At 29.3% G+C, this 26,058-nt stretch overlaps 13 protein-coding genes across 13 annotated transcripts in view; 3 read left to right on the forward strand and 10 right to left on the reverse strand. All coding sequences in view use genetic code 12, as the record gives it.

Moving 5' to 3' along the window:
- The window catches only part of RJT21DRAFT_120670 (tyrosine/serine/threonine protein phosphatase), a 4,663-nt gene extending 513 nt beyond the window's left edge, over positions 1-4,150 (reverse strand). The window contains exon 1 of the mRNA XM_064881810.1: positions 1-4,150. This exon is cut by the window's left edge and continues 513 nt beyond it. Coding sequence (XP_064738865.1) covers positions 1-3,692 — 3,692 coding nt within the window. The 5' untranslated portion in view covers positions 3,693-4,150.
- A 219-nt stretch (positions 4,151-4,369) lies between these two features.
- Positions 4,370-5,434, forward strand: DPP3 (bifunctional diacylglycerol diphosphate phosphatase/phosphatidate phosphatase). Its single transcript, XM_064881811.1, has one exon. It carries the CDS (start codon positions 4,408-4,410, stop codon positions 5,386-5,388), a length of 981 nt encoding a protein of 326 aa, XP_064738866.1. The 5' UTR covers positions 4,370-4,407; the 3' UTR covers positions 5,389-5,434.
- On the reverse strand, positions 5,435-6,576 carry RFC2 (replication factor C subunit 2). The gene has a single exon (XM_064881812.1). The coding sequence runs from the start codon at positions 6,549-6,551 to the stop codon at positions 5,448-5,450; it is 1,104 nt and encodes a 367-aa protein (XP_064738867.1). The 5' UTR covers positions 6,552-6,576; the 3' UTR covers positions 5,435-5,447.
- A 139-nt stretch (positions 6,577-6,715) lies between these two features.
- On the reverse strand, positions 6,716-8,272 carry RJT21DRAFT_120673 (uncharacterized protein). The gene has a single exon (XM_064881813.1). The coding sequence runs from the start codon at positions 7,918-7,920 to the stop codon at positions 6,874-6,876; it is 1,047 nt and encodes a 348-aa protein (XP_064738868.1). The 5' UTR covers positions 7,921-8,272; the 3' UTR covers positions 6,716-6,873.
- Positions 8,273-8,348: 76 nt separating this feature from the next.
- Positions 8,349-8,867, forward strand: YAE1 (Yae1p). The gene has a single exon (XM_064884309.1). The coding sequence runs from the start codon at positions 8,384-8,386 to the stop codon at positions 8,843-8,845; it is 462 nt and encodes a 153-aa protein (XP_064738869.1). The 5' UTR covers positions 8,349-8,383; the 3' UTR covers positions 8,846-8,867.
- On the reverse strand, positions 8,868-11,187 carry RJT21DRAFT_36441 (uncharacterized protein). The gene is made up of 3 exons (XM_064884310.1): positions 10,079-11,187; positions 9,948-10,018; positions 8,868-9,866 (listed from the first exon to the last, which is right to left on the reverse strand). The coding sequence occupies exons 1-3, from the start codon at positions 10,987-10,989 to the stop codon at positions 8,890-8,892; spliced, it is 1,959 nt and encodes a 652-aa protein (XP_064738870.1). The 5' UTR covers positions 10,990-11,187; the 3' UTR covers positions 8,868-8,889.
- Positions 11,188-11,197: 10 nt separating this feature from the next.
- Positions 11,198-12,425, reverse strand: RJT21DRAFT_36457 (inositol monophosphatase family protein). Its single transcript, XM_064884312.1, has one exon. It carries the CDS (start codon positions 12,215-12,217, stop codon positions 11,246-11,248), a length of 972 nt encoding a protein of 323 aa, XP_064738871.1. The 5' UTR covers positions 12,218-12,425; the 3' UTR covers positions 11,198-11,245.
- Positions 12,426-14,257, reverse strand: RJT21DRAFT_36456 (sugar phosphate isomerase/epimerase family protein). The gene has a single exon (XM_064884311.1). The coding sequence runs from the start codon at positions 14,062-14,064 to the stop codon at positions 12,634-12,636; it is 1,431 nt and encodes a 476-aa protein (XP_064738872.1). The 5' UTR covers positions 14,065-14,257; the 3' UTR covers positions 12,426-12,633.
- Positions 14,258-14,371: 114 nt separating this feature from the next.
- Positions 14,372-16,733, reverse strand: RJT21DRAFT_106398 (RNA-processing protein; the record flags this gene model as incomplete). Its single annotated transcript, XM_064879827.1, has 2 exons — positions 14,372-15,328; positions 15,440-16,733. 2 exons carry the CDS (start codon positions 16,731-16,733, stop codon positions 14,457-14,459), a joined length of 2,166 nt encoding a protein of 721 aa, XP_064738873.1. The 3' UTR covers positions 14,372-14,456.
- Positions 16,734-17,629: 896 nt separating this feature from the next.
- Positions 17,630-19,882, forward strand: KCH1 (Kch1p). Its single transcript, XM_064881814.1, has one exon. It carries the CDS (start codon positions 17,987-17,989, stop codon positions 19,844-19,846), a length of 1,860 nt encoding a protein of 619 aa, XP_064738874.1. The 5' UTR covers positions 17,630-17,986; the 3' UTR covers positions 19,847-19,882.
- RJT21DRAFT_120680 (uncharacterized protein) lies at positions 19,830-20,437 on the reverse strand. Its single transcript, XM_064881815.1, has 2 exons — positions 20,341-20,437; positions 19,830-20,276 (listed from the first exon to the last, which is right to left on the reverse strand). The coding sequence occupies exons 1-2, from the start codon at positions 20,382-20,384 to the stop codon at positions 20,021-20,023; spliced, it is 300 nt and encodes a 99-aa protein (XP_064738875.1). The 5' UTR covers positions 20,385-20,437; the 3' UTR covers positions 19,830-20,020.
- UTP18 (Utp18p) lies at positions 20,217-22,581 on the reverse strand. Its single transcript, XM_064884314.1, has 2 exons — positions 20,341-22,581; positions 20,217-20,271 (listed from the first exon to the last, which is right to left on the reverse strand). The coding sequence occupies exon 1, from the start codon at positions 22,409-22,411 to the stop codon at positions 20,657-20,659; it is 1,755 nt and encodes a 584-aa protein (XP_064738876.1). The 5' UTR covers positions 22,412-22,581; the 3' UTR covers positions 20,217-20,271; positions 20,341-20,656.
- Positions 22,511-26,057, reverse strand: RJT21DRAFT_36507 (Ran GTPase-binding protein). Its single transcript, XM_064884315.1, has one exon. The coding sequence runs from the start codon at positions 25,714-25,716 to the stop codon at positions 22,753-22,755; it is 2,964 nt and encodes a 987-aa protein (XP_064738877.1). The 5' UTR covers positions 25,717-26,057; the 3' UTR covers positions 22,511-22,752.
- Position 26,058: the final 1 nt, after the last annotated feature.

Genomic DNA, 26,058 nt, shown 5'->3' on the forward strand with positions numbered 1-26,058 from the left:
CGACAATGAATAAAGATCTTAGTATTACCATTAGATTTTTCATATTCATTATTAATGAATTGAAGAATAGCCGGTAAGGATCGAGTTAATTCATCAATTCCATCATCTTCTAAATTATTAACCTTCATTACTGAATCTACTGAACAATCAAGATGATGTTGGAATTTATGATGTTTCTTCTGATTTTTACGATGCTTCTGAGCCGATATATGAGCTTTACTTCTTGAAGATGATGAAATCTTATACATTTCAATATTTCCATCATCAACATCTTCAATTTGAATATCATTAAATTTCTTGAATTCACTACCATTTAACCAATCTAATACTTCGCCAACAGAAATAACTTTCTTAATTCCGAGCTTATTTAATAATGGAAGACAATTAGCATGTTTTAATGATCCAAGATAAAGATAAGGAAGAATTTTAGAAGGAATTGATCCTTCAACATCTTTAACCCAATCTATAACAGGATTATGTAATAAATATTCTGAAATATCATGAAAAGAATCAGTACTTGAAGATCCAGATTCTGATGATAAATTAACAACTTCATCATCTTCTTCATCATTCTCTATTTCTTCATTATATTCATTATCATCACTATCATCACTATCATCATCATTTTCAATATATCCTAATCTTAAAGATTTATTGATTTTGCTTGGTAATGGACCCAATAATATTTCATTAACTTCTACACTTGTTAATTTCTCTAATTGATTCCAATTAATCATATCTTTATATTCTGGATTTTCAGGACTTAATTTATTCAATAATGTTTCTAATTTCCTTAAAATTATTACATCACTATTGAAAATATAAAATGGTCTACCAAAAGTCACATGTAACTCAAGCATAGCATCATCTAACGAAATATTATGAGCATACATTAAATAACAGAGTACAAGGAGTGACAGTTCAGTATAACCATCAGAACAATAAATCAAACTTCCAAATGCATCAACTTGTGTTGAGGATGAATATAAGTAGATTAATTTACAAGTATTGATAATTGACATGAGATTTTCAGGTTTACAATCACCTATTCCTATTGAACCCAGTGGAGGAAATTCTAATAAATGATATTCAAAATATTGTTCATCATCGAGGTCTTTAGGATTATGTGATTGGATAGTAGATTTGAAAAGAAGGTTAGAAAGGGTTGATAAATCAGGGAATGTAGCATCATTATGACAGTATATGAAAAGTCTCCAATTAGCTCGGGGTAATGGTAGATAATCTAATAAGTTAGCATTTACATTATCAGTTTGACTTACAATTGAATTCTTAGGCTGACAATAAAAATCTATGAATTGAGAGGGCTCTTCAAAGTTAGTCAATTTATCATTTTCTAATATGAATGTTAACAGTATTTGATAATCCCAGTAATTCCCACACCAGATATTTCTATCTAATTTAGTGGCCGATGACATCCTTGTAGTTTCAATCTTTTCTTTAATTTGATAATCATTTTCCCAAAGGAGTGGTGATGATTGGGCAACTGATTCTTTATCTTGATTATTGTCATTATCAACTATTCCCAGCTGACTTTCTTTATATCGTTTATATTTTTCCCATAAGAATTTAGATTCAATTTTAGAGAAGTTCGATATGGATGGCTTGTCATTGCCTGAATTACCCAGACTGTCCCGTAATGACTTTAATGAATCTTGTGAGTCAGTAAAAATAAACACATTATAAGGAGATTCAGTATTAGCTTCTGGATCATTCAAATGTGATTCATATTGCTGAGCTATCCACAATAATCTAGCAATACTATATTGAAATTTCAAATTCGGTGAGCCAATTAAGGATGAATTATATACAATAAAATCTGAACAAGTGGATAACTTTGATACTTGAATGTGGAAATTCCGAAGGGAAATACCTCTATCTGGGTCAAGATTTAAAAATATTGGTAATGAATTTAAAGTTATACAATCTTGTAGTAATTCTGAAAGGTCTATATTGTTAATCAATCCTATAGAAGTCAAGATCTCCACAAGAATATTTTTAACTTCTAGTTTAGAAACTTCAATTTTCAGAAGGATTTCATTCAATTTAATGGTATTCTTAAATACAACCATGTCTCTATCAGAATTTTCAGATCGCAGATTACTATTCTCCATTACACCGTCCATGCTTAACATATCATTTGGATCAAGAGTTGAACTATCGACACACATAAGGAATCTTATTCCTTTAGGTTTGTTAAGTTTGTACTCGTTGAAGTACTGTATGATATCATTAGATTCATTTTCACTGTTTGATGTAGAACTAGGAGTCATTGAGAGAAGCTTCCGTTGCAATTGTTGTTGTTGATGTAAGAAAAATTGTTTTTGAGCAAAATTATCCTTATTCAAACCATGCAACCATGGGAACATTTCATTAGTCTTGGGTAATTGCGAATTGAAATACCAGGAGAATACAGATTTCAATTGTGATAATGTAATCAGTTTGATTGTAAATACAGACGATATCGATATTGGGTGTATCAATAATTTGGTCTTGTAAAATTGTGAATTGTGATCTAATGGCGATATTGAATTATTAGTGTCTGCATATGAGTCTATAGGGATGAGTTTCTTAGTTTGATGAGTGAATGATGATCCATGAATATTCAACTTTGTAGTTTTTGAACCAATACTATCACAAACATCGCATTCTTTATCAGCATTAATTGACGTAGAATCTATATCTCCATTCCCATTTTCATGAAGAGTAGGATGAGTATTTATTATAGCAGTAGCGAAGGGTTCTGTATAATCTTCTGAAATGTCTAATGCATTATTATTGAAAGATTGAAGTCTTGCTCTAAATCTATCTCTTTCGTATAATAAATCATTCGAGGTTGAAGAAGATCTTTTTGAAGATTTCAAAGTAGGGGCTATAAAAGTTCCTGTCGAAGAGCTGGAACCAGTTGTAGTAGATGAAGTAGATGAAATATCTGAAGCAACTGACGGTGATTTGATTATAGTAGCTGTGGTTGTACCAACCGAAAGATTAGAACTATTGATATTGTTTATATTATCATTATTAGTATTACTTAATGCTTCATTAGAATTTTCCATTAATTTGGGCATTTTATTATGGCTAGTTGATAGCGAATGTTTAATATTAGAAGTTGAATTATTGGAATTTGAGGTCGATGAATTAACATAAGTAGAAGATGAATGAATTAATAAATCATTGGGTGGTATTATAGGTGGTGCAATATCAGTTTGATTTGTAGTTGAAATTAAAGGTGCAATTGATGGAATTAAATGTAATGGGGTAACAGGATGACTACTAGATGAAGCTAATTCCGTTAAGGGAACTAAAGATCTTGGAGTTGTTGGAGTTGATGGGAATAGATATGAAGGATCTGTAGTAACAGAATTATCGCTACTATTATTATTATTGGAGTTAAGTAAAATAGATGTACTAATATGACTATGATTATGGTGAAAATTATGAGGAACTAAGTTATTATTATCAGTTGATGATGAAGTAATAGTAGTTCCACTAGATATGGATGAATCTAGTGAGGCTGATATAGACGAATGAGGCTTTAAATCAAAAGTTGTTGTTAATGGATTAGATGAAGTATCTTGAGTAAGCACAGCTGAGCTCGTTGAATTAACGTTATCAGTACTATTTGAACTACTACTACTATTACTATTCCTAGTACTAAAAGCAACAGTTGACATCTAAATAGTAAGAACAAAGAAAAACTTTCTCTAATTTTGTGTTAGATAATTTGAATGACTAGTTCGCTGTAATTAAAAAGTGACAAATCGAGGACGAAAATGCGGGTGAAGATTGGGAGACAACTGTAAGCCAACAGAACTAAATCTAGTAATAATAATAGTATTTAATAGTAATAATAGACCTAAGTTAATAGCAATTGATAACTATATTGATGACAGTAAGTTGGATATGGTAGTACTTACTATCTTCACTATGAATTTATTTAGAATAATCAAATTAAGTGACTTTCTACTTATAATTTGTCGCATTTGTAGAGTCTTTCTTATCAGTTTAATGAAATATTTTTACTACACTTTTGTGGCGATTGATCCATTGCACACGACTCTTATCTTACATCTTACAGCCTCTTCCTTAGAAGACTAAATTAGGAATTTGATTATGCATGCTATAGATATCATGCCACTGCTTCGTATGTTTCGTAGTTAGTAGGAGCGTATCTGATGTGGCTTAATGTACGTAAAACAACATGCGTATTATTCTTTGCTGTGAATGACTGTATTATGCTTATGTCGCAACTTTCCTTACCGGGATTTGATTCACTAATGCGACATATTGAAAAATCCCTATGTAAGTGAAAAAAGTGTCAAATGGTTATAGGCTTTATCAATAGACTTAATATACACTTGTAAGGTATTATACGGTAAATAGTTAATTATGTCAATTCAAGACACTCTATTCAATATTATTAACTACTTTCATAAACATAAACGATTCAATAGGTTGACATTTGGGCTTACACCTATCATAGATTATTCAGACCCCCCTTTCCTTATCAAATGGAGAGTATCAGATATCATTGTGGTGGCTATATTATTCGGTCTGTATATTGCACTTGGATCCGTAAAACCATTCCAACGTCAATTTTATGTTGGTGATTTAACTATTAGTCATCCATTTGCTGAACGTGAACGCGTTAATGGAGCTGAATTGTTTCTTTATGCTGTATGGTTCCCATTCTCATCAATCCTTGTCATAAGTTTAATCTTTACAAAACCTAAATATAAATTATATAATACGTTTATTGCTTTACTTGGTCTTTTCCTTTCATGTTTTACTACTTCTGTCTTGACTGATATACTTAAGAATTTTATTGGTAGACATCGTCCAGATTTTTTAGCAAGATGTATTCCTAAGGAAGGTACACCACTTGATGTACTTGTATATGCCAAGGATGTATGTACAACAGATAATATGTCTCGTTTATTAGATGGGTTTAGGACTACACCTTCTGGTCATTCTTCTTTAAGTTTTGCCGGACTTTTCTACACTACATTATATCTTTTAGGTCAATTGGTTGCTTTTAACGAATATGTTGGGACTTGGAGAACAATTGTATCTTTCATTCCTGCCTTAGGTGCTGCTCTTATTGCTTTAAGTCGTACTGAGGATTATAGACATCATTTTGTTGATGTAATAATTGGGAGTTTAGTTGGATTGGTCATTGCTTCTTGGTCATATTTCCGATTATTCCCTTCATTGTATCATCATAAATCATATTATCCGATATTAATCAACAAACAAGAACAAGACACACTTGATGATTATGATGATGATACAAGTACAACTTCGAATATTCCTATAACTGCTGCTGGTGCTACGGAATTACCTTATACAAGAATTGGTAATGCTGTCTGATTTTAATTACGAATTTTTATTATCTATATATAAATATATTTATGTATGTTAGACTTATATTATAATGCATTTGATATTTGAACAAAAAGATTCAACAATTGAACATGCTCATCAGTCCCATTATTTAATCTTTTATCGATATTAAATAAAATTCCAGCGATTTTATTCTTGGTGATAGAATTTATAGTATCATCAAGAATGAATTTATCATGTAGCTGGTCAATCACTTGTTGTGCACTTCTTCCTTGAAGAATAACTTCATTGACTTGGGATGAGATTGATTTAATATTTTTACTTTTAATAGTATTAGCAAGTTGATTAACTATATCATCTGGAATTACACCAGCTATTTCTTGAATTCCATTAACAGTAATTTTACTTGTGGTTTCACTTTCAAAATTACCATCTTCATCGGCCATTTCTACATCTTCTAATGAATTACTTAATTTTGTAGCAGATTGTAAAAATGTAATTGCTTTTCTTAGATCTCCATTAGAGATCTTTAATACTTCTTCTAATACACCTTCACTTAAATTAATTTTTTCTTCTTCAGCAATATATTTCAATCTATTTAATGCATTATCATTATTCAATGGTTTAAATCTAAATTTAGAACATCTAGAGGCCAAAGGATCAATTATTCTCGTGATATAATTACAAATTAAACAAAATCTAGTTACACTTGAATAATTTTCAATTGTTCTTCTTAATGCTGCTTGAGCATCATTAGTCATAGAATCTGCTTCATCTAATATAATAATCTTATAAGGTGGACAAGGATAATTTTCTAAATCTTCAGTTGTTGGATTAGATACAGTTAATCTTGCAAAATTCTTAATCTTTTCTCTTACTATAGAAATTCCTCTTTCATCACTAGCATTTAATTCCAATACTCTTGTCTTATATAATCTTGGTCCATATAATGTTTTTGCCAATGCTAATATTGTTGATGTTTTACCTGTTCCTGGAGGTCCATAAAATAACATATGAGGTAAATTAGCAGATTCAATGGTTCTTTGAAGAACTGTTACTGCATGATCTTGTGATGCAACATCTTCTAACTTTTTAGGACGATATTTTTCAACCCATGGAGTATGGTGAAGTCTTTCTTCTTCATATTGGTCTAACTTACCAGTAGCTTTATTCATCAATACTGATGTCATTTTGGCTATAGTTATTATATTTATATGTCTTTATTAAATTAAACTAAAGTAAATTGGATTTGTTAGTTGAATTTTTAAATTTTTGGTAATGTACGCACATACGCGTTTTTGGAGTTATGCTCGAAATTGATTATGATAATGATAATTGTTAACATTATTATATGTATATATATATATATATATATATATATATATATATAGAAATAAAAATAGAAATAGAAATAGAAATACGAAAAGCTAATCTATAAAACTAACTAACTAGCATAGAAATGAAGAATGAGAATAATACATCAATTATGATTTTTTTTTATAGGGATCATCATTATTGTACACCAATAACTGATAATTCTAAAGTCCATACTCTTCTTATATGAACTTTAACTACTAAATCTTTATCATTTAATTTAAATGATTCATCAATTGGTACATCTATAGTTTGATTTGACCACCAACATTTTCTAGCAGGTTTCCTCCAAAATAATAATAATTTACTTTGATTAGCATCAACTGGTTTTTTTCTTGACATTGATCTTGAAGCAGCTCTTGATGCACTACTTGCTAAAGTTGCTATACGAGATCTTGAACGTCCATTTGATGATGCATTAGATGTAACTGGTGCTAAAGCTGGAGATGCTGGAGGGGTTGGATTAGTAGATTTTAATCGAACTAACAGTAATGACAGAATTACACATTTAGATGGTTCTAAAGATCTACTTCCCCAAATACCTTTTGCACTAAATCCACTTGAACATAACATATCAAATAAATGTTGTTCAGCTGAACCTAATTTTTGTTCAATTGAATGTGATGCATCAACATCATAACCTAAACCACTAAATATAGATTTATTTTCTAATAATGCCTTTGATACTCCTAATTTAAGATGCCTTATTTGTTCTGAATCTAATCCAGCAATTGGTGGTATAACATAATAATCTAAATCTTCTCTTAAAACTATTATAGCAGGTTTATGTTGTAAAACATTTTCTTGACTATGACGACTTGGTAAACTTGTTTGAGGAGAAAGAGTAGCCATTTCTGGTATTTGCTTTTGAGCTTCACTAAATATATCAATAATATATTGGAAACATGAAGGATCAAAATTAACAAATACAATATCATCTTCAGTTAAATTATTAATTACTTGACCTTCCATATCTAAAAATACACCATTTGGAAATAAACATAATAATATACTTTCAGGTAAACTCATTAATTCATCTCTTGTAATAATAAATTCAGAACCTCTAATATTTAAATGAATTTTTGAATTATAATCAACATTACTATTAGCATCATAATTTGAACCAGAAACTCCCGTTGGTGAATAAGCTTCTGGTTGAACTTGAGTGATTATATTATCAGCCATGATTATATTTTAGTATTAGTATATTATATAATTAAATAGATGGCCAGCACCGTCAATTAAAGAAATATAGAATGTAATTGATAAATATTATGTACGGCTTCGCGGCTCGTTATAAACTTTCGTATTACTAGCAATGGTTATGGGATTTTTTAATCTACCCCTTTCACTCGACCTGCTTCTGTCACACTATCACTATATGACTCTTATCTCTATATAACCTTTAGTTACAACAACTATCTGGTTATCATATATGATAGATAAAGTTAAGTCTTCACTAATCTTTTAGCCCTGGCTATTTTTTTCGTTCTTCCCTTCCCCTTTAAGATTTGGGCGAGGGAGAGATTGCTGCGACATTACTGGCGGCTCAATGTCGCGAAAAAATGTCTACAATACTTATTAATTATGTATTATAATATATATATATAAGACTTTTAGCAAGCAATAATTGCTATATAAGATTAAGATGAGTTGTAATGGGACATGTGGTGAAGGTCATAATCATAGCAATCATAATATTGAAGTAAATGAAATAAAAATTGATCATTCTCACAATATTAATATGGAAGATGTATGGGGAGATGATGATGGAGATGAGTATGATATACCGTTTAAAGCCGATGCCGATATAAAACGAATACATGAAAAGCAAGGATATTTAGATGGATTATCAAGAGCAAAAGAAGAAAGTTTACAGCAAGGATTTGATGAAGGATTTCCACAAGGAGCTGAATTTGGAATAATTGTAGGAAAAATAATGGGTAAATTGAAATTATTTAAAGATGATGATTTATTTAATCAAGCCAGAAAAGAACTCAATATTACTAAGGTGTTAGATAAGAAATACTTTAATGATGACTTAACACTTACTACAGATCATCAAGTATTACAAAAATGGATGAATTTAGTGGAAGCATTGGATAAATAATTATTAACAAAACTAACTTTACTGATAACTATAAAATTAACTAACTATCTGGATAAGGGCATATCATTACTTATTTCATTATTCAAATTCTCCAGTATTCCCATAAGTTTTTCCAGGAATCTGAATCTTCCCTTAGACCATTCTACCCATATTTCACTAATAAGATATTGAGTTTCTTGAAACATAAGAAATTCTTCTAAGCAACAATTTTTAATTAACCAATCTCTATTTAATTGTTGAAAGATTTCTTGTTTATCATTTATAATAATTTGACGTAATTTAGCCAAATCAGTTCCCTTGGCATCAGCATCTTCTGTACTCAATTTATTATATCTTGCTTCATTATCTTTTATTCTTCTCTCTAATAATTCAATATTATTAATTGATAATTTTTTGGTTCTTTCGAAAAGTTCTTGTAAGGAATATAAATAATCAAGATAGTTTTTAAATTTTTCTAGAATAACTGTATTAATTGAATAACTTTCATCAACCAAAGTTTGACATGATTTATTAAAGTATTCTCCCACAAATCCAAGAGAATCATTTAGAACATTAATATCATCTTTATTACTATTATCAGCCAATAAAATTTCATTTTCATTAGGATATATACTAGTATTAAGATTTTTGAAATGATTTAACATCTCAACAAATTTTCCATTATCATAACTAATTTGTTGTTGTCTCTTTTCATATCTTTCAACTAATAATACTAATTTTGTCCAAATTTCAATTAATTTAGTTACTGATTTTTCTGCTCCATCCCAATTCTTCAAGAATTCAACTCCAATTTTTGGCCAAATTGAATTTATGAATGTTGTCAGAATCTTTTCTCCTTTAAATTCAATTGAATAATCAATCTTAGCTTGTTTCCTCCAAGCAGAGATATCAGTTGGTACAGTTAAAAAGCTTATAACCACTGGTTCATTTATCAATATTGGATGTTTAACAAGTTGGTTAAGGAATCTATGTAAACCACGACGTCTTCTTTGAAGAAATTGAGAATCGGGTGATGAACCTACTATATTGTATTAGTATTCATTCAACGAATAAACTTAAAAATAATAAAATAAATTAAATTAAAATAAAATAAAATACGTACCAGTAAATTTTTTGGGTGGTAATCCGGGGATTACTCTGAATGGATATTTTTGAAGTAAGAACTCTAATAGCCTAAATTATTATGTTAGTAAATGTGATTGTTTGTAATTCTTTCTTAAAGTCAGTACATACCATACAAAGTCAGAATATCTTCTGATTACCTTTTTGGTACCGGCTGGTCCATTAAGATGAAGTTTTAATTCATGAGTAATAATGTAATTTATATGCTTAAAGAGTAATCCTTCCTTTTCTGGAACTTCTTTAATTTTCACTAGATCATTTGCTGCAATTAAAGGTTTAAATTTATCTCTAATTTCAGTGATATACTTGTTCATATAAGAATTGTCAACAAAAGTATCATCTTGAGATGATTTTTGAGAATCATTAGAACGTAAAAATGTTGATGAATGATCCTTTAAAAGAGGATCTGAGAACTCCAGTTCTTCAGAATTTTTACCAATAACACCTTTAACATTTAATGGATCAGTAAAAGTTTCTTCATCAATATTAAGTATTGAATCTACTAATGCAACTGGAAGTTCAGGTAAATTATTTAATCTGAATTGTAAAGTTACAAAATCTCCTGTTCCTGGTGCTTCAACTTCTAAAGCAATTAATCCTAAAGCTTCATAGAAATTATTTGCAATAGAAAGTGGTAATAAATTATTATCATAGACAATATCTAAGATTCTTAGTTTTTGTAAATTGGTAATGTATTCGCCTGCGATCACTTTACTGAATACGAGTTGCTCTAAATCATTTACTGATAACAACTTTTCCGATAATGCAGCATGAAGTTTTAAGTATGTTTCGGGAATATTGGTAATGTGATGAGAATAATCTGCTTCCTCATCAATATCATCACTAACATTAGTATTAGTATTTAATAATTGTGATGAAGTCATATATGTACTCGCTCCTAATCCTCCACTAGTACCTCCATAGATAGGTAAGGACGATGATGTTGTGGCTTCTTGGGAATCCTCTTGTGCCCATCCATTCTCCCACGGATCATCTGATGATCTGAATATGCTATTACTCATTTCTGTGCCTCAGATTCAATCAATTGATGTGATTGAAGCTTTGTTGAATGTTTACTTATCTATCACTCGTCACTGATTCGGTTATTACAAAATTGATCGCATATTGTTTTTTTTCCGTTCGGCTCGTGAACCACAGCCAAATGCCAAATGCCAAATGTCAAATTGCTCTTTGTATTATATATGTATATATATTGTAATGTATTTATAGATTTAATAAAAATTAATAAAATGATAATAATATTGATGTACTATACTATTAATTGACGCCGGGTCTATTGTAGTTCAATTGTCTAACTCGTCTCCAAACTTCTCGAACTACTCTCTCTTGACTTTTTTGGGCAGGTTCATGCTCGTTATCTGTACAACCTCTAATTGCTAAATATAATCTTGAACCTAGATGAGCAGGAGGGATTACTTCAGTATTTGGAGGAGGATTGGCTGTGGTAATTAATCCACCTGCTTCTTCTACAATAATAAAACCAGCACAAACATCCCATTCCCAACATCCAGCTTCCCACCAAATGTCAAAGGCACCTGTAGCCACAAAACATAAATCTAAAGATGCACTACCTAAGCTTCTAACACCATGAACCATTCCTCCTTTACCATCTCTACCTCCTATTTCAGCAGCCATATTAACAAATGATTCGACTTTCTTATGTAAATTCAGATCAGGATAATCCTTTCTGTCTTTCCCCCATTCGCACAGAAAGATGCAACCTTTGGGAGCTTCTTGTGATAAAGGTGTTTCTTGCAATGGAAGTTTGGTTGTCTCATTTAACCATGAACCTCCACCTTTGTAGGCTGAATATATCTGGTTTAAAAATGGAGCATATATAACACCTACAACAGTTTTGCCATTGATGGTAAATCCAATAGATACACAGATCATCGGGAATAAATGTACATAGTTAACTGTTCCATCTAATGGATCAACTACCCATGTTGGAGAATCATCGACAAGATAATCTCTTGTTTGACCAGAACTATACGTCTCTTCCCCGATGAACTTATGGTTAGGATACTTAGACAATATACTTGTCTTTATAAATTGTTCTACACGTTCATCAGTTTCGGTTACTATATCAACAGTATTCTTTTTAAGTTTTATATTATGATTTCTATTCGAAGATTCCTTTACTAATATTTCACCAGCTTGTTTGGCTAAACTAATAGCAAAATCGTATATCTCTTTGAGATCTACGTCAAGTTTCTCTGAATGAACCATTGAAAGATATTATACTGTAGACTAAATAGTGTTGGTGATAAGAATTCGGACACTGAGAGCATGTTAGAGTTTTAGAAATAGAGAAGTTTAGGCAGGAAAATACTAGCGAAGAGTTATGTCATCTTCCTCCACCATAGAACATAGGTGGGGTGTTATTGACACTTCCCCACCGCGAGCTTTAAAGGAAATAGTTCTGGCTAAATAGTCCTCCTGGCTAAGTATTGTGGGGAAAATTTATTAGCGCTGCATCATACCTAAACAGGAAAGCTCATTGAGGGCTCAAAATGCAGACGTAATTGCGAAAATACATTATCTACAAATAACCTATTAATCATTTTCATTCTTATTGACAATTTCTGAGTATCAGATATCTTCTATATATAACTATATTGATATATATATATATATAAGCGATATTAAAATACAGCATTTTGTAGTTGTAAAGTAATCTTTAGGGAATTTTCATTTGGTTCATAACCAAATGTATCACTTAAAGGAAGCTTGAAATAATTTACAACATTCATTTCATCCTTCTTTAACCTCTTCATTTTCAATCCTGTAGTGCAAAATAATGCTAGACGGTTATATTCAACTCTATTTTTAACTTTTAAAACTACTCTATTAAATAATTTTTCGTTTTGTGTTGAATTTTGCTTAATTATTACATGATTTGTTGCAAAAAATTTATCAAATTTCAACTCTTTTAACCGACTTGTTAAATTCAAATAATTGGTTGTGATTAACGTCAAATTCTTGAAATTACTCAAATGTAATATTTCAGACTCATCCACACTTGGACATGTTGCTGTTGTTTGCACACCTTCTATTTTCACATCAAGATTACCTGAAGAATTTTCCAACTGTAAATTAATTAAACTTCTTAGGCCGTCGTCAGAGATGTATTGAGAGTCACCATTGAATTCCCGGAATGATCTATTAAATACTTCTAAACTAATGTATCCTTGATAACCTGATTTTACCAAAATATCAAATTCCTCTGATAAATTGGAATAGTCCCCTTGTCCTGGGAAGTTTCTATAATTCCTGGCATAATGAGAAATATCAAACTTTAAGTCTAAATCTATTGCGTCACAGAATTGTACAAAAAAGATTTTATGATATGGAATTAACTTGGAATTATGAATGTTTATGTGAAATGAATCAAGACAGAGCCCAAAATTTGGTCTATTGACTTGTTCAACAATCGATACAAGTTGTGAGATGGTTTTAATATGAGTTGACCAACTCAAATTTTCGTAAGCAATTCTAATGTTATATTGAATTGCTAATTCAGCAGCTTTTTTCAATTGATCAACCATCAAATCAATATCACCAGATGCATCTTCTGAACAATTGGAACACACTAATAACAAATCAGTTCCTAAGGTTTTCATCAACTTTAGAGTGTCTTCAAATTCTTGCATCTTTTGTTTAAAAATGGTTTCATCCTCCCATCCTTCCAAATCACGAAATGGTTGCAATATTACAAGATCTAAAGAAAGCTTAGCTAAATAATCTTTCAATTCTAAAGGATCGATTTCATCTAAATCAGTCATCATAATTTCAACACCATCAAATCCAGAACGACTGATAGCAAGTAATTTATCTTTAATAGTACCTGGTAAACATACAGTAGCGATGGAATTTTTATATGTAAATCTATCAATATTTTCCCCACTAACAATTTTAGGAATAACAGTATTAAAGTTTTTTTGGCCACTTTCATCTATAAGTTCCGTATCATCCTCAATTGAGCGACTCTCTACAATAATTGGAACATTCTTGTTAATTGGGCTGGACGGAGTACTTGCTCTTGGTGTTGGAAGAGTTTCTTCTTGTGTAGCCATTTTGAATGCAAAAAAAAAAACTTATCTATAAATTACATCTATAGAATGATTTGAAAATTTCAGGAATCTTCAAACTAAATATACCATTTATTAAATGATAGTTGCGTTACAGATTAATTAATTAAATTTCTAATATTTTAAATCTTACAATATTAAAGGGATAGCAGCTTTTAGCCGACCTTATTGCTTCGCGGGAATCATGACATCCGATAATATTGAGGCATGGAGTTTCGCATCGGCTAAACTTTTTAGCTGTATTTATTTTGCGGTAAATGATCAAAAGCGCAAAACTTAATCTTCGGTATTATGGATATTATATAAATTTTTTATTATACATTATACATTATACATTATATATTATATATTATATATGTGGGGAACTTAATAGTTAATTACTTATATTTATCTAATAATTTTTTAGCTTCATCACGTAAATCTTCTTGATCACATTCACTTAATTCTTTTAAGATATTAAGACAAGCTTGCTTTACTGGTGGTCGATACATGATAAGAAATTGTAAAGATAAAAATCCAATTTTAGATTTGACTGGATCAAAACATAATCTCTTAATACTTCCAACTAATTCTTCATTTAGATAAGGTAAATCACTTAATAATCTTATGAAAATTTTACGATCATTAGGTTCTAAAAATGGAATCATAGAATCTAATACTTTACCAGCCCATTTATTATAAATTGGAGTTTGAATAGCTGGTAATTTCTCAATTGGTTTACCTTTATTTAATTTTTGAGCTTTTTTAATTTCTAAATCTTCATTAAAAACTTTTTCACTATACCATTCTTCAGTAAGCCATTTAATAATAACATCAATTCTAGTATGAATACTTTCTAAAAAGTAATCGAAAATTGAGTTTCTTATCATATCACTTAATGCTTCATTCTCTAATTCATCTGGTGATTTAACTTCATTTTCTTTTCCCGTAACAAAAACCCTCATACCTCTGGTAGCTAATCTAGTTAATATAAGTACCCAACTATCCTTTTTCCAAGATTTTATAGCAATTCTTGTTAATTCTTTATTTACTTTGGTATTTTCATCATCTTCTTCCTTTACTTTTAAATCTTCATCATCATCAATATTGACAGAATTTGGATTTTTAGCTAACTTGAAGAAATTTTGAATGATTATATTGATTTGATCCTTTTTGTCTTGAAATGATAAATCCTTAGGTGGTGGTAAAGTATAGATTGTTTCAGGATCATAACTATCATTATCATCATCATTATCGTCATCATCAATGGCTCCACCACCATTAGTAGTATTTAAATTATAATCAACTTCTGGAGTTGCTTCATATGGGGGATTAGTACCATAATTGTTATTAAACTGAGTCGGTACTGGTGCATTAACACTGGGGCCATTAGATCCAAATGTTGGTATAGGAGTTGATTTGGATGATGATGTAGAATTTAAAGCATTTAAATATCTTTCTGAAATGATATCCAATGCTTTTGATAATTTATTAACTGATGATCTTTGTAAAGCATTAACAACCATATTATTTAAAATATATTGTGGTAAAGTAGAAATATTAAAACCATTTAGTGGATTATCACTTTCATTTAAAGAATATAATGATGAATAATCCATTACTTTGATTTTCTTAGAAGGATTATAAAATCCTTCAAATTTTCTCTTTTTAATATTTGGCTCATCAATTGCAAATATATTCTTCTTTCTAATTTCATTACCCTTTTCAATTAAATTTGAAGATTTTTTTGTTAAAGATGCTTGATAATTTGATGGAACTAAATTATGTCTTAAACAATGATGAATAAAAATTTTAAAAATTCTATCTACATATTTCCTTGATAATTTAAATTGTTCAATTGATTGATAATTTGATTGTAATTTACTAGAAGTATCAAAAGTTTCAATGACATTTAAAATTTTTGAAGTATATTGAGGTTTTCTTCTCATTATTATAATAGAATGATTTAAAACTGCTGAAATTAAAGGAGCAATTAATATATCATAACTAAAAGTTTTTAAAACCAATTCTAATAATGCAGTTGATTCATATTCCATATTACTATATTTAATTAATGAATGAGTTGGACTTACTGAATTTAATGAGAAAGTTGTCAGAGGTGGTGGAGTATTATTATTTGAAGTTATCACAGTTGATTTTGATTGATAATCAATTACTGTCATTATAAATTTAATTAATTGAATTTTAGTTATAACATTTCTTGATAAATCATGTTCTGCATTATCAGAAGGATCTAAGGGAAAATTAGATTGGAATTTATTAATTAAACTATTTTTTAATTCAGTTAATTTACTCCATACTTGATTACATCCATCATTTTCTGCCACATAAGTAAATACCAATTTAAAAATAACAGTTGAAATATCGATAATTTGTAGAAATACATCTAAATCTTTAATATTGGATAAAGTAAATAAAGAATCTAATGAATCAATAGCTAAATCCACTTTATCTGATTGATTTAATACAGTATTATTTATGAATGAATCATAAATAAATTTAACACACCATAATTGAATTGAACTATTTGGATTATTGGTAAATAATAAAACTTGTCTAAAGATAGCAGGATAATCTTTGGGAGTAGTAAAAGCTACTTCACGTGCTTGATCTAATTGCTTTATAATATCTTCTGGTCGTATTTGTTGATTCATTTTTGTTTTTGTTTTTGTTTTTGTAAAATATTTGTTTCTAGAAGCTTAACAGATTTAAAGGTACAGTAAGAAAATATAAGAAAACGGTTAAATAACTACTAGGTAACCTTTGATATTGGTCGATCGCTATGATTGGTAATCTTGTCGATTGTACTATAGTGTCTACTTAGATACAAGGACCAAGAAAATATTACTTCTTTCCTTCTTTCGTTTACTTCTGCTTGTCAATCACAGTCACACAGAAAAAGAAAGAAACAAAGAATAAGGTAATAATCGATCGTGGAATATCCTTATTAGTTTATTCCAATTCGAATTGCGATTTATTAGAGATGTAGCGTCGATGCTTGAACTTTTACTGTAGTAGTTAGGATATATTTTAACGGGCTTTCCAGTTTTTTTCCCACCTTTGGTGAACATATGCTGATTATGTCATGTGAGAACAACCATTTACCCGGACATGGACAAAACATGGCCTGTATATAACAGTATCGCAAAACCCATTACCCATTACTATTTTTAGTTTAACGGGAATGTTTACCTTATGCACTAAATATATGAAACTTCATTGTAAGCGATGCGACAAATGCAAAAACTATATGGGGACTAATAGGTACGTAACCGTTGATCAGGTGGAAAGACATAGACATTAAATATTCCAAGTATTATTTGTATTATGTGTATTCTATTTGTAGTTGAGTATGTAGCCAGTACTTAAGAGTGTAGTTAGTAGTTAGTAGTTAGTAGTTAAAGAGCTGTAGCACCCTTTTGCTGAACTTGACCCTCTGTTTGTCTTACTGGGCCAGCCACGCGTTATTTACAAATCCTGAAGGAGACGACAAGCAAAAAAAAAAAAAAACTTAAAAATAAAAATAATAAAAAAAAATTAAAAATGACTCCAGATATCGATCTGCTACAGATTGGAAACTTAACTGAAGTTTCTAGATAATTAGTATTAGTAAGTCTAGACTGAACTGGGTGATTAAAAGTAGCATATATCTTTAGGTTATAGTGGATCATTTTCTGTACCCTTTTTTTTTCTTACATTATACAGTAAAAGTTTATTATATTATCAGTACAGGTTACACTAATTACACTACTAAGATAGTCAATATCATGAAATAGAGTTAGTTCCTTAGTTACTGCATCTGATCATCTTTCGTTAAATATATTATTGCCTTCTTCCAAATAGTTGGCCTACAAATCGCTAGCCATAGTCATAGTCATAGTCATCTTCATATCATTTAACCTTTATAATGGCTCCTAATCATTTCAGTGCAAGAACACAAATCAATAAGTATAAACTTGATGAATCTACATTCGATTTGGTCGATGTAGATGGATTTAGAAATACTCGTGGTTCAACCATATTTGCATACTTTGTCATGTGGATCCTTATATTCCTTTCATGGGCTCTTTTAGGTACTGATATATATACATGTTTAAATATTTTGGTATTTCATAGATGGTCTAATAATGATTATAAACCATATGCATATTCAGTAGCTAAATGGATATTTACTGGTTGTATTATATTTGAATTTTGTCTTTTATTATATCATTGGATTTGGGCCATTCATACTTATAAAACAAAAAATATTGCTTTGGTTTATGTTAATAATATTGCTAGATTATTATATAGTATACGATCTTTTAATTATTTTTGTTTATTTAATCAAATTGAACAAGATAATTTCTTTGATTGGTCATGTTTCTTTTGTTATGGTGAATTAGATAATGCTTTACAATTATTAGTTGCTGATACTCCAAGACAAGTTATTAATATCTTAACTTTAAGATATTATGCTACTGATGGTGAAACAAATAATAATATCTTAAATAATATTAAAACTATCGCAACTACAAATTTAACTTTGTCAATAATTTTATCATTAATGTGTGTATCAGTTATTATTTGGTCTATATTCTTTTTTAAATTCTTATTAGGAATGATCCTTTATTTACCAGTAGCATTTAAAGTTAAATCTAGATCTTCAAGTGGATCATTAAAGAAATATTGTTGTGAACTGGTTAATAAGAATGTTAGATTATTAGTTATAAAACATCATAAATCTAAACGTGAATTATTGGATAAGGGAATTCTTAGTAAAAAAGATATTATTGCTAATCCATTATTAAATAGTTCAACTACAGATTTAGAAAATTTAGCTATGCCACCTTCATTTAGAACTAATGATGAAACTTTCAAAAAGAATAGTATTAGTTCAGTATCTGCCAATTATAATGATAGTTTTAGGAAACCACCACAAATGAAATCTACTCCATATGAATTGAATACTATGAGAAAAGATAGTGCATTATCTATTGAATCTGCTAGTGAATTAACTTATGATTATACCAGAAAACCTCCACCTCCACCTGCAACATTACGTGGCAATAGATCCTTAACAACATTAAATTCTCTCAATAATTCACAATCTGATCTTAGTAATCAACCACCTCCACAACAACTCGATGTCACAAATATGTCTACTTCAGCAGCAGCTGGTGGACAATTTCCATATAGAAGAATTAGACCTCCATCTAATACATCTTTGGATCATTACAATAATAATAATAATAATAATGGATCAGTACCTTTAAGACGTCTTAAACCGGCATTTACTGAACCTATACTATCAACCAGACCCATTCAACCACCACCAAATCCACAAATTCCTTCATCTAATCTTATACCGCAATCATATGTTGCACCTTCTATTTCACATTCTTATTCTCATTCTCGTCAAGACTCATTTAATTTCCAACCTTCTACCAACACTCAATATAATGCACTTAATCACAGTAGTGATAGTGTTGAAACAGGATATATAATGGAACCTAGACGGAATGTGTCTAATAGTGATGAGTATGATATGATCAAAGATATTGATAGTTATGAATCAAGCGATCAATCTCCATCTAGTCTGGTTACTGGAGAACATATACCATATCCACTCAATGAAATTAATGAAACAGAGATTGAAACTGAACAAGTACCTTATCCACCTCGTGGTGTATCTGTGTATGATTACTACTCTTATGATCAAATAGTCAATCATAATAATAATGATAATGATAATGATAATAATAACAATCATCATCAAAGCCATTAAAGTACTTTGGTCATTTTATAGAATGTCTTAATAATATATAACGTATATTTTACTTACGATACTATGTACAAGAATACCAATGTAGTGTAGTTTAGTGTTTTTTTTATTTATTTATATATATAACAAATCATGAGACATTTTTTCAATTAATTATCAATTAACTCTCAATTCTTCTTATGATTGTTGCTTTTTCTTAGCTTCATATTCAGCTTGTAATTGTTTTAATTCAGCATCATCAATAGGTGGAATAGGAATATCACTAAATTCATCCTTACTTAAAAAGCTCCAAGTATACATATAAACACCAAGTGGTATAGCACTTACCAATACAAATCCAATCACATTTCTTTTAAAAAATGGAGCTCTAACTCTATATAATGCTGGTGTTATTTGATGAGTTAAAGGATCTCTGTAACGATCATGACCTTTTCTATAGTTAATTAATTAGTTAGTAAGGTAACCTTTTCTTTATTTCCAAATCAGTCTATACTTACGGTGCACCCACGATCTTACCCATTCTAATGGCACTAGCAAACATTGTTCTTAAACTGTTGTTGATACTTGTTAAGATATACTAACTAGAGACTAGTAGTAACTGTATGGTACTGTATGGCCAATGGGTTCGTTAAAAATGAGTTGAGTTTTTTAGGAGTGAGTGGTTTCCTGCATGTTAACCAAGAGTGAGACATTTTTTCTTATAGTGTGCGCACTTCATTACATAGTAAAGTTACTATAAAGTATTACTATTACTATTACTATATAGTAATACTATAAGTTAGTTGTTTCTATAAATTATATATATATAGGAGTCTAGTAATGGTTTAATCTCCAAAGAGTTACTTTGCCTGCTTCATTACCTACTGCCAACATCTCATTATTAGGTGAGAAGGCAACAGCAGTAACTTTCCCTAATGGAGTTCCACTAGTAGGCCAATTAGAATATACAGTACCAGAAGCTACATGAACTAATCTTAAAGAATCTCTTTTAGACCGAGAAGCTATACATAAGATTTGGCCATCTGGAGTAAATGTTAAGGATGAGATAGATGTTACCAAGTTTTCGATTGTCTTAACCGGTTTAGGATTAACATTATCAATGATAGTATTACGATCATAAATATTAACAATACCATTATTAGTACCAATAGCCAACCAACGATTCTTTGGACCTCCAAGTTTAATCTTAGTTATACCAACTCCTCCATCATCATTCCATTTTCTTATAATTTTATTTAATACTTTAGTAGATTTTTCATCAGTAGATTTAGTATTATCAGTAGAATTTAATTCATATTCCCATACAGTTCCAGAAGAATTAATTATAATTATAAATGATTCATCTCTAGAAAATTCAAAATCAACAATAGTTCCTTCAATTTTGAATCCTTTTATCCATTGACCTGTACTTCCATTTAATAAATTACACCATCCACTATTACCAGTTAATCCAATAAATGTACCATTTGGAGATATTTTAAAGTATTCAAAGGATTTTTGGAATTGTTCATGACCATAAATTCTTGAAATTTTTTCAACTTCTCCACTATTTAAATCCCATTTACTCATATAACGTCTTCTACCAGCAGCAAATACTAAATTTTTTTCATTATCTTTGGTATTAGATCCTAATGCAGAAAATTGACAACTGTAAATTGGAGAGTTACGTAAATGCAATGATGTGACAAGATTATTTATCTTACCATCTATATGATATATTCTTAAAGTTCTATCAAATCCACCAGTCATTAAAAGTGGATGACTATGATGAAATGATAAAGATTGAATAGCTGATTTAGAAAGTCGTTGATAATTGGCATCCTTTAATCTAGTAATAGAGATTTTCGATGGAGATATTAATTTTAATTGTTTGGTTATAATGAACAGTTGAGTATTGGCCAATATCTTTAAGATAGCATTCGTATCATTATTAGTATTGTTAGAAGTCTCATCATTTTCGTCATCAATATCATTTTCATTGTCTTCTTCATCATTTTCTTCTTCTAATTTATCTATCCATTCTGGTCTTGGATATATTTTTTCAAACTGACTCTTTAATCTCGCTACATAAGCTCTGCCTGATATTGTTACATCATTTTCGGATTTTCTTAATTTCTTTAATTTATCAGATGAAAGTAATGATATGTTGACACGTTCATCATCACTATCGTGCCATGCAGCCTCTTCTTCATCATCTTCTTCATCTTCACTATAGTTGCCTTCAGTTTCACTATTTTCTTCATCATCAATATCCATGGCATCTTCGTCTTGACCATTCTGAGGTCTAGATTCTCCATCATCAATGAAAAACAAGTCCTCATCTTGAACATCTGATCCATTTCCTTCATCTTCCGACTCTTCCTCGGAACTATCTTCAAAGAATTTATCACTATTCCCATCATCTTGTTCATCTGACGAGTAGTCATACAAATTATCTACTTTTTTCAAGTTGGCTTCGAATCCCTCAGCATCCCCAAATACCAACTTTTCCAATAGTATTTCTTCTTCATCTTTGGGTGGCACTGGTACTTCTTCACCGTCCTTATTCTTTGCCATTGTCACTGCCATCTTTACTATCCACAATTCGGTTCTGATGGTACTGACTTCACTTACTACTCTCTATATATGCTATAGCCATCTCTGATCTACCGTACATTTTTTTTTTCTCATCGCATACAAAAACTAAAACTAAAAAATTGGCTGGTACTGTATATTAACTAATTATGCAACGGTGCGGATTTTTATATAAAAGACAAAATTATATAGTATAGTATATTTACATGGTGAGTGTGTGAGTGTGTGATAGTACGCCGATTTATTCTGTAGTCGGAGTTTGTATCCGCTTGCGTAATATAATATTCCCCTTTAGTGTAAGTGTGAATGTAATTGTAATTGTAATTGTAATTGTATTATTTATTACCCTTTAATTTTGTTACAAACGTTATAAAATACTTTTTGAATTGTTTGATATCCGATGATACCAAATTAGTGCAGAAGTCATTGGTAAGATCTTGAGATAATCCCATATTAGTGAGATAATTTGAAAGATAATTTGTAAATTCATCATTTTTCCGTTGTTGGAATGTCTTTAATAAAAGAGCGATTTCTTGACCCATTAAACGATATTGAGCATCTTTTAAATCAAATTCTTGCTTTTGAAATGGTAATTCAAATGAAAGTTGAGTAACTTTACTCATTAAGAATTCTTCAATTCCATCAATTGCTGGTAATGATTGACCATATTTATCTTCTTTATCACTAATTTTTCCCTTATCTCCAAAGATATTAACAATATTAATAAGTTGAGTTATGGCTAATTTAGATACTGTTGTTTCATTTAAATCATAAGCATATTCAAAAAGTCCGGTAACAATTTCTGGAAATTTTTGTTTATTAGTTTCTGTAACTAATAAACTTGATGAATTATTAATTACTATAGAACTAAGGAAATTTAAAAATGCACGTTTAAGTTGATACTTATCAGAAATTATATGTTGATCATCTGAACCAGTAGTTGCCAATATTTCATATATCTTATTAACTAATGGTGTTAATAAATTATTTAATAATTGATACATACTCTCATCATTTTTATAATTATGTACAATTTGACCAAGAAAACTTAAAAAATCACTTAATTCACTAATCTTCAAATTATTAGCTGCCAAAAATAAACTTACTAATTTTGTTAAATGAACATTAATTTGACTCTTTAAAATTGGAATAAATCTAGCAAATGCAAATCTAGAAGAATCTCTAATTATTTCATGTTTAGAAAAATTCTCTAAGGTTATTAAAACAACTTGTGCAGCATTATTTATTTTTGCAATTACTTCTGGAGAATATTTAATTTGATCATGATCATATCCTCTAGCAAATGTACCTATAGCCATTAAAGAGTGATGAGCTTGTAAAGCAATTAATGGTTGAGTAGTTTTATCTTGATCAGAACTACGAATACATTGTTCCAAATCATTAAATAAAGGTTCAAAAATTAAATCAATAAATCGTAATTTTTGAGATAAATGATTATTTTGTATAAGTGATATTAATAATCCAACACTTTCAAATAAATATAATTGATTATTAAAATTACCATTATCAATTACATCATCATCTTCATCAGTAGTTGGTAATTCTGCTTTAATAGAAAGTAATGGTCTAAGTTTACCAATAATTAATTCAACAAATGAAACATCATTTGATGTTGGTTTAGTAAGCTTTACAAATCGGAAAAATAAATACCAACTTCTTAATCTAACTTTTTCATTCTCATTAGTTAAACCAAATGGACTAGTAAAAATTTCTAAAATTCGAATTACTAATTCTTGTTGATTTGATTGTGATGTTAAAAATGTATAATGTTTAACAATGATTTCAAAAAATTCAATTTGAACTTTTGGATGATTAATTTCAATGATTATATTTGAATTAATTAATTTAATTAAAAATTCTTGGAAAATCATATAAGGTTTACTATTATTAATTTCATTTTTAGGAAGATTAATTAAATTATTTCTTAAACTTTCAGAAAAGTTATTTAATTCAAATAATCCCAATTCAATTCTTCTCCAATCATTTACATTTTTAAAGACAGATTCATTAATAACAACAGGTATAGCTTCTAAATATAAATCTGATTTTAATACTGCTATAGTATCTTGAAAAGTTTTAAGTTTGGCTCTAATTTCAAGAAATTGTTCATCTTCTTCATCATCTATACCATCAGAAGAATCATCATATTTCATCTTTAAGATAACTTTATTTAATAAAGTTGACATTAAATTAACTGAAACTAAGGCATTTAATTTTTTACCTAATAATAAATATTGTTGAATGAATGAAAATACTTCTTGAGATACATCATCATATTCATGAGAAAGAAAATTTAATACAAGAGGCCAAAGTTTGACAAATTGTTCTTGAACTGGAATTATTAATGTTGGATCATTTTCAAGTACAATTAAAAGTTCAATACCCACTTGATTAACTAATTTAGAAATGCTAACATCAAAATCAAGATCATCTTCACTTGCATCTATAGAATTAATAACAGATGTAAGATTTAAAAGGGAAAGTAATTCTAATTTATTATTTGGTTTCATCTTTTTGGAGATAATTTCTATTAAAGTACTACAAGTAATATTTCTTTGATCTTTTCGATTTAAAAATTGAAATATGCTGTTAATAAAATCATTTGATACAAATAAACCAATTTCCATCCAACTAATATATTGGCCAACAATTGTAAGTGTATTATTTAAAATTTCTGGAGAATTTGATATTTGAGTTAAAATATTTGACCATACTGCTACTAAAGAATTCATATCATTAGCTCTTATAGCATCTTTTAATAAAGTATTTCTTTCAAGAAGGTTATCATTTCTATTAACAAATTTATCTCCAACTTCATAATGAATAGCTATTATAATTCTTGTATAATAATCAAGAGCATATTGATTATTGGATGATATGATAGTATGTAAATCTTTTATAAAATTTGGATAAACTGTTAAATAAACATAACGAAATAATTTGGCAAATATTTGAGCTAATTTATTCTTTAAATATATAGGATCACTAATATCATTAGTTATATAACCTGCCAATAATTCAAATAATTTTGAATTTAATGAAAAGAGTTGATCATCTGATAAATTTTCAATATATTCATCGATAACTTGATATGCAAAGAATTTTAAACCTTCATTAACTGATTGAGATGAAGATTTCAATAGAATTTCAACACATGAATTATATCCTTCTTGAGTTGATTTTATTTGTTCAATAAATTGAAATGCTTGATTTTTCAAGTTGGGGTCGGCAGTACCACTAAGTGCAATATCTACGGCCAGTTGAATTTGCTGTTCCATTGACTACTTGTATGATTATAATAAAAATGAATGTAAAAAATAAGATTATGGTTGACAACTTCTAGACAGGATGACTTTGAAAAAAAATATTATGATGGAATAAATGACAAGTCTTTGTATATAAGTGCCTATTGGTTGAACTATTTACTGTTAAAGGTACATGTAGAAGGGTGATGATTATGCTTCTGTGGTGCCGTTTTAGTGTTATACTGATTTGAAAATCTTTTTCACACCTGTTTTGTTGTGTCCTGCAGGCAAGTTCTATCGTAAAATTTTTTTGGACGCTCACACGACATGTTTTAAACTATATTGATTAGAGTTAGGATTTGCTGATCAAGAATA

The sequence above is a fragment of the Scheffersomyces amazonensis genome (assembly GCF_036850825.1).
Source record: "Scheffersomyces amazonensis strain UFMG-HMD-26.3 chromosome Unknown RJT21scaffold_3, whole genome shotgun sequence".
NCBI lineage: Eukaryota > Fungi > Ascomycota > Pichiomycetes > Serinales > Debaryomycetaceae > Scheffersomyces > Scheffersomyces amazonensis.